Source organism: Telmatherina bonti (genome assembly GCF_933228915.1).
Source record: "Telmatherina bonti genome assembly, chromosome: 20".
Classification (NCBI taxonomy): Eukaryota; Metazoa; Chordata; class Actinopteri; order Atheriniformes; family Telmatherinidae; genus Telmatherina; species Telmatherina bonti.
This window is the reverse complement of record NC_136618.1, coordinates 20,181,518-20,189,672: the sequence shown is the minus strand read 5'-3', so window position 1 is coordinate 20,189,672 and position 8,155 is coordinate 20,181,518. Positions and strand designations below refer to the sequence as shown.

Sequence of the window (8,155 nt, the reverse complement as noted above, 5' to 3'; positions counted from 1 at the left end):
ATCGTCCTTTTCCTGGTATGGAAAAGCTGATGTGGATCTGTGATCTATCCTCCTTTCTGCATAGCATCCTGCTAAAGGTTTCTAGGGATGGTCAGTTTCCATTAAAGGAAGGCAGTAGTTTAATTTTCATGAGTCTTTTTTTTCATCCTCTTAAATGTGTTTAAGGCTGATGGTGATACTGCTTTCAAAGATTAGACAAAATATTTGTTGTTTACAAAAATTTATTCATACAAATCTTACAACACCTTTTTTTTTTTTTTTTTTTTTTTAGACATTTATTGACTTGACTCTTGCAGATTGGCATTAGAAGTTGTAATCTAATATTCATTTTATTTCAGTTTTGTAAGGCTATTGGCGCTTTCATTATAATACATATGATGTTTCATGGAGAAGCTACCGCTTCCCTCTGCTTCCACAAACAAGTCTAAAGCTCTAAAACAAGATGCAAAGGAAAGCAGTGAAAGCAGAAACGCTCGACGTCTAAGCTGGATGGTGCCTAAGATCCTATCAAACATTGGTGCGACACAAAGACAACAACAAAAAAGGGTGAAATGTGAAGCTGATGATGTGCAGCATAGTAGGGCCACTAAATAGCCATCTGTGATTCATGGCGATTTTAAAGTCGATGCAAGGCACCACAGCCGCAAACTGCTCCCTGCGTCACAAAGCCTGGAGGGGAATGCAAAATTAAAGAAAGATTGATACAGTAAATACAAACTGAATAACTTTACCCTGTTGTTTGTATAACTTGCCTGGGTCTTATGTATTCTGTAAGCTGTGTGCATATTCTGAATTGCCTATGCTGGTGGGGTAGATTCAGTATGACTTTCTTACTTTTCCAAACCCACCCTCTTCATGATCAGTTGGTTAATCTTCCTGACTGTGTCTCGTCTTAATATGTTTCTTGAAAAAATGATTAACTGTGGCAGCTTTTGTGAACTTTGCAGCTATATATAAATAAATCACTTGCACATATTTTTCCTTGTAAGCAATTTAAAATTAAGTTACAAAACTTTCCAGAAGCTATAAAGCATGGCATAACTGTGAGCAGTAAAGTACATTCAGTGATTATTCATTGGAGGACAAGGTTCAACATCTAGTGTTGAAATGTAAGTAAGGACAACAGAACATAAAATAGCATCCAGCAATGACAGGTATGTATGTTTGTAGTAGTCAGAAAAGCAAGCAAAACCATCTAGTTGTCTGCACAGATGCGATGGCTAGTGCAATTACTTTAATCATGCAGTCTACTGTAGTTTGTACATTGGTTCACATGACAGAAAAGGGAAGCACAAGATCCAGAGGGTTCAAACACAAGAGTTCAAACTGCCTCGTATGTCTCTTACAAAGAACAAACTGATGGATAAGTCACCATATAACAAGTATCATTTATTTTCTGTTTTTCTTTCTGTTTTTTTTTTCTTTTAATTTGCCTGATGGTGCTTGGGATGAGAGTGATACTTATTATATGGGCAGAGAGACATGAGAAAACCTTTAGCAGATTAAGAGGTTTCCAAACACATAAAGTCCAGTTGATAGAAACACAGGATTGGCACTTTACATGAGTCAAAGGTGTAAGATCAATTTATAAACAATGTGGAAGAAAAACAGGGTGAGAAAAACCTCAGTAGTACTCTGGTCCTCATCTCAGATTTGGGATCTTTTTTTTGGAAATATATTCCAACTTAATTTGAATTTCTTAAAGCCACTTTATTCTCTTTCAATCAGTCAGTGATATGTATAGTATATTGGCCCAAGCAAAGCCTCCCCGTTTCAAGCGTATGTGCTTGTTTTCATTTGGGTGGAATGAAAATCTGTGAGACAGGAGCACAAATGAGGTGGAAGAAGAGTTGGGTTCGAGTGTTTGAAGCAAGATCACGAAGTGAGAAGAAAAAAAAAAGGGAGGGGTCATAAGAAACCCCCGTGAGGAAACAGCCTCAGGAAAGAGCGGGAAACTCACCGCAAATTCGGGATAGAACTGTTTCAACCAGTCCTTCAAAAAAGCGCCAAACTCATCCCCGTCCGGAAGGACATCAAAGTCTATCTCTTGTAGGATATGGTGAAAATCTATGTCTTCAAGGCTGTTGTGAATAAAGACAACTAAACTCTTAATTACACTTAACAAAAAAAAAAAAACAACAGTATTTTAATGCATTGATTGTCTTTTAAACTATTTATTTCCTCTCAGTTGTATATCTTTACTAAATGTTTAAAAGACAGGGCTGTTGGAGCAGACCATGTTAAACACATGTGACCTCCCAAATAAACTCTTGGAATTAAAATAAACCAATGAATACATAAACAGATGATTTTTTTTTTTTAAATAAACAAATGTTGGTCCACAAAGGAGATATGTGCATCCTCAAGTGCTTTAAGTACAAAATAAATAACAATATTATTATCAAAATATCCATTTAATGGCTTACTTCATACATAAATACATGTTTAATAACACAAAAGCGATCCACTGATTGGTCAGATCTTAAAATGGGGCTGCACACACAAGTTTTTTGTTGTTTTTTTTTCCTTTTTTTTTGATTCAGGTGAAGGAGAAGAGGATGCTACAAATATGCCATCCGCCGTCCTTTGTTTCTAATTCTCTGTCTATACCTTTTCCCCAGGACCGCCGCCAGGTATTTCTTGACTGCCATTTGCTTTCTGTAGCGGCTGTAGCTGTCTGTGAAGATGCCATCTGAGTGTCGCTTGGACAAGGACTCTGAGCTGTCATCCAATGTTTTCCCACCACTGTACAAGAAGAAGAGATACAGATCTCCATCATTACAATGATCTTGTAACAGGTGCAATCACATTAACCCCATTTGTCTCTGTACAGCCTGTGGTGCTGAGGGGAAGAACCGGGGCTCTTGAACTGTTCCACCATCTTAAAGGGAAACCCATAAGATGGTCAGATTACCCATTTTGTTCAGAACAATGCAGTCTGGGTTGTTGTGCACAGATCTTTCTTTTCAGGGCATTTATAGGGACCATACTGTAGATGGAAGTGCATTAAAATTTTACGGAAAGAGTTTGCATAAAGAAGAGATAAACGAGCCCTTTAACTGGTTAACATATTAATATCCTGTCTGCTTCACTTTAATCTACCCCAAGAGAATTTTGGTATCTTTTTTTTCCCTCTAAAATGGGATATCTGCTCATAACTGCAGCTCGCTCCACCAGGATCCACTGGGATTTGGCCCCATAAATTATTCATATGGAAAAAGAATGTAAAGCTGCGCGTGTAAATTTGTCCCCCAGCAGCCAGCTAAGAAAATGACACTTCCCAAATCAATCAAGTGGCCGTTTGCGACCTCTCTGACAATTTTGTAGCATTAATAAAGACTGATTCGGGAGACGAGGGCGCCAGATTTCATAGCATGCTGAGATATAATGGGACCACAGACATATACAGTACGTTAAACAGCGTGAATTATGAGCTTCAGGAGGACCAGTCGACGTGAAAAAAGGTCACAAAGGACAGACAACATCGGATCATAGAAACAAAGGGCGACAGCCAAGAAGATGTTCTTACCCTACACGTTTTGCCATCAGAGAATGAAGGTATTTCCTTGCTGATAACTGACCCAGCGCTTTCCTGTAGGCTTTATTAAACATGCCGTCTGCATGCCTTTCCGTTCTGGGATGATAAATAGCCACACAGTAAAAAATCACCACACACTCACCGCAAGAGGCAACAAATATCAAGTCGCTTCCATGCAAAAAGAATCGATTGTGCGTGGAAACTTGAGTCTAAAAGTACATTTATTATTAGTAGGCTACTATTATTATGAGTTGTGGTTTTGTTCAACAATATGTTTTATATTGTTTATGTAATTATTACTTTATTGTAATTTTTTTTAATGGTAGTCCTTTGAGGAGAGTACGATTTTCTAGCTGGGAATTCTTAATAAAGAAGACTTTCTACTATATATTTTTTTTTTTTTTTTAACTGTTTGAAGTCACATTTCAACAACACATATAGTCACATAAAACATAGAACAAATATCGACAGAAATGCAAAAATGAGATGTTCAGCATGGATGTCTCCGACGTTGATGAGGATCTAAAAAGTTTTAGAAAGACAAAGGTGATGGTTACCTTTTCTCCGGTGGGTAGAATAAACTGAAGACGTCGTCAGCGACGGATGAGGGGCTTCTCACCTCCATCTGGTCTCCGTCATAATCCAGGGACGGTAAAGAATTGCCATCCTCATCATAAACTCCACTATCAAGCCAGAATAAAGAAAAACAAATATATGTTTTCAGTAATTTTTTTTTTTTTTTTAAATAAAATTCAAATTGAAAGAGGATTAAATTGCGTATTTTTGAACAGAAACGGCCCTTTTTATGCTTGAATTACAATATCACACCTCTGTTTAGTGGATGTGTTCCGTGGCACCATCTCTTTTAATTGTTACTCTAAAATCTGAGCTTTCTTTTTGCACCAAATTGATTTCTATTCATTATCCAGTTGCAGAAATGGCTCGATTTATGGCTGCGGGTTGGAATGAGACTCCCTGCTTCACCGCCATGGCAGCCTAAATTACGTTACCGCCGCTCCCTTGCAAATGTGTCTCCGCTTTATGGATTGGCTGTCAGATGATGTTATCCAGTAGCCCAACAGACAGTTATCCTCACAGACAACTTACTGAAAAGCACATATGGTCCTGCCGCTGCTGCAGCCCAGCAGTCATGTGAAACTGCTTCCTAATCATAAAAAAGTGACAAGTGAAATCCAAGTAAGAGGGTACATACCTAACACTTGGAAAGCTAAGCCCCACAGGTGAGCAGGTGACGCTGTAATGCATTATGATTCCATAGATGAGTAATGCTAAAGTCGCTTTACTAGACATTGTCCTGCTGCAAAAGACAAAGAGGACAACATATGAGTAAACAAGTGTGTACGCAATTTGCTCATAAGAATTATTTTAAGAAAATGTTTTTTTCCTCGTGATAACTGTTTTTTGTTTTTAAACAAAAAAAAAAAAAAACTGAGAGTTTTTACAATCAAACACACAACCACGCCTGACTTGGAAAATATCTACTTTTACGCAGCGTAAAAATAAAAAAAAAAAGCCAGAAAAGTGCTTCTTCTTTCTTACCAGTTGCGAGATGCTGGGCACGATCTGCTGAAGACCTGAACTGGGAGAGTGAGGTAGGAACTCTATCTCAGTCTCTCTCTCTCACACTCTCTCTCTCTCTCTCTCTCTCTCTCTCTCTCTCTCTCTCTCCTCTATTCCCCTCAGCGAAGCACCTCTTCAGTGTCCTTGCGCTCGTCGCGAGTGTGCAGCCCACGGTGCGCCCGCAGCTCACTTCTCGGGATCTTCTACTTGTGCTGGCATGGACGGAACAAAGAGCCCACAAACATCTGTTGGTGGGGAAACTTTTATGCGTCCTGTGAAGTTAACCCTCTTTGGTTTTTTATTCATGAATCCGAAAGACATGCCTTTATCACTTGTCGCGGAGGAGAGGTGGGAGGGTGGGAGTGGAGGTGGGGGGCTGTAGGCGGCTGCGTCATCGTCCCACCGTCCCATTGGAGTGCGGTCGTCTTTCGCGTCAATGAAAGACGCCGAGCCAAGTCATAAAAAAAAGAAAGGATCTTGAATTCAAACATCATCATTAATTAACTGTGCATTAATGTCAACATTTGACGTCACGCTTTAAATAGGATCACGTGACAGGCCTTCTTTACAAGCGGTGGAAAGGATTGGAGCTGTCTGGTGCTGAAACGAGAAAAAAATTAAAAGGAAGAGATGAAGATAGACAGAAATTACCTGTATTTATTTATGATTTTTTTTTCATTCCCGATTTAGACTCATCTTTTCTAAAGTCACGAACAGTTACACAACCAAACATGGAGGGATTGTTCAGTAGCTGAACCAAAGCTGTCTGAGAGCTTTAGAATTGACTTCTACAGACACTTTATCCCTAATTATACATATATCTCAAACTACCGTATATTCCATGGCATGGTTCTTCTTTAGAGGGCCTATAGACCAATGCATTGGGCTGACTTAATTAAACTCCATATAGCATGCATGGTTTGTCCCCACATTCAGGCTTGATTTAACCTTTGTGATAATACTTCTTCATTACAATCCAATGAGTTGACCTGATGTAAAGATTATTCCACAGTGAGATGTAAAATAAAAATGGTAAAATTGCATAACTGTAAGTAAAACTCATCATTTAAGCAAGAGATGTTTTAAATTGAAAAGTAATGATGAAATCTTAAAATTAGGATTATAATATATTACATTGTAGCTATTGTCTTGTGAAGCTGTTCAGTGATAAATTTCTTTCTTTTTTTTTTTTAAATCACCAAATGGCACCCTGTTAACAGATTTAAATATTCTAATGAAAGTTTATTGTGTATTAAATGTTTTACCTATGAAATCAGATACTTACCACATTATAACAGATGCAACATGAAGTTAATATTCCCTTTTACGTTTTGCTTATTCTCAAAAGTGGAAAAACACATTGTTTATTCAGTGAAATAGGAACAAAGTAATTGAAAATGTCCCACCACAAGTAAAAATCATGTCAAGGTAAATGGCCATATTGGTAAAATATCACAAAAGCTCTCTCTGATCACATTTTTCCTATGATTAAAGGTTATGGCTGTAGGCTGATGCAGGAGGAAAGAAGACAAAATGCCCATCTGCAAACTTTTGCCTAATTTTATGTATTCTGTGTTACAAATATATGATATTCTTATCTTTAAACCTTTAAATCTTGTTGAAAACAATCAGAAAAAGAAAAATGAATAGCTAAGTGTTGAATATGGAGCTTTTTTCTTTCATAAATGCAAATTTTTACATGATAAAAACAAAGGTTTATCCAGTACATGAGCCTTGATTGAGAAATAAACTTCATTGAGGGTCTCGAGCAGTAAAACTATTGAGAATTTATCACAGGACGGTCAAGCACTTTTAATATCTTGTTTGAACTTTAGAGTGAAAGCTTGAAATCTTCTCAATGTAATAATTGAAGATTAGGATAACTTAAACTCTTTAAAACCCAACTTAAGATCAATCAATTGATTTTAACAAAATCTGAAAATAAATATTCTAATGTACTCCTCTGCTTTTTGTTATCCATGAGGGTGCAGGAGGTCAGTGTCATGGTGTTCAACTGGGTTTTGAGTAAAGTTTTTACCATAAAGTGATGCAATATGCCTCAGAAACTGTATGTATGATCTATTATACATTTGGCTTCAAAGGGTCAGTGGGTTCAAGTTGGTTAATTTTTTCTCTCTGAGATGAGTGAAGCTGGAGTATAAAGTTGCATAACATTTATATTCTGAATGTAACCATTGTCTTCTTTTGAATCACTCCTTGACTTTGTTTTCTGCTCTGTCAACCGACTCATTAGGAGTTTGCAAAGCCTTCCCTCCATGTCGGAATCAGGACCGTGAGTTGAATCTTTAGTGGGTGATTCAGACCAGACCAGCGTCTCCACTCTCTGACGTCATGTGACGGTTTGCTTAACGCAAAGAAACACTTTACTTTCAATGTTGAAGAGCTGGAAAAAGTCTGAATACCTTTCCATAAGAAGCTCCCTTTCTTGTTCTTAGTAAGCACTGTCCCCCAGTGGTTGTGAGAGGAAAGTGCACCTAGGTATGTCAGGGATCAGGAGGTTTTTCAATAAATTACAGCAGGATTACAGTTCAAAGACGCAATCTAATGCACAATACATTTACAAAGATCATGGACTTTCGATTGCTCCCCACACATAAAACTTACATATTACACAGTGATATTCATCCTTTAACTGTCTTCATTTGGCAGTTTTTGTATAAAGGATTGAATTTGAAATATTTCTGCTTTTAAAATGGGTCAGCTGCATTTTGCACCCTTAACTTTTTCATTATGAATAAATAAGAAAATTAAGAAAATTGTAACAGCTCCATGACTGTCTTATACTGAGCAGAATCAGAGTAATTGTTGTAAAGTGGTGATTAGTAATTCAGCTTCAATCATCTCCTATTAAGCTCCTCTTCTGATGGTAGCAGGCTATCTACATCCACTTACAGAGAGCATAAAATGGATATGAACATTTGTCTTTAATCATTCATTGCGGCTTTTAAATGCCTTCCTGTGAAAAATGAAAAGACAAATATTATTAAAGCATCCTTTTTTCTGCAAAAATCCAGA

The 8,155-nt window shown here is 37.5% G+C and overlaps 1 protein-coding gene across 1 annotated transcript; it reads right to left on the bottom strand.

Annotated features, from left to right (window-relative positions):
* Positions 1-546: 546 nt before the first annotated feature.
* On the bottom strand, positions 547-5,215 carry adcyap1a (adenylate cyclase activating polypeptide 1a). Its single transcript, XM_079260073.1, has 7 exons — positions 5,099-5,215; positions 4,752-4,856; positions 4,096-4,221; positions 3,530-3,634; positions 2,611-2,745; positions 1,961-2,081; positions 547-669 (listed from the first exon to the last, which is right to left on the bottom strand). Exons 2-7 carry the CDS (start codon positions 4,847-4,849, stop codon positions 661-663), a joined length of 594 nt encoding a protein of 197 aa, XP_079116199.1. The 5' UTR covers positions 4,850-4,856; positions 5,099-5,215; the 3' UTR covers positions 547-660.
* Positions 5,216-8,155: the final 2,940 nt, after the last annotated feature.

Coding starts and splice junctions, on each gene's coding strand:
- adcyap1a (XM_079260073.1), bottom strand. CDS start 4,849: ATGTCTAGTAAAGCGACTTTAGCATTACTCATCTATGGAATCATAATG. Junction 4,222..4,751: donor CTTAGCTTTCCAAGTGTTAG/GTATGTACCCTC, acceptor CTGGCTTGATAG/TGGAGTTTATGATGAGGATG. Junction 3,635..4,095: donor TTCTACCCACCGGAGAAAAG/GTAACCATCACC, acceptor TTATCATCCCAG/AACGGAAAGGCATGCAGACG.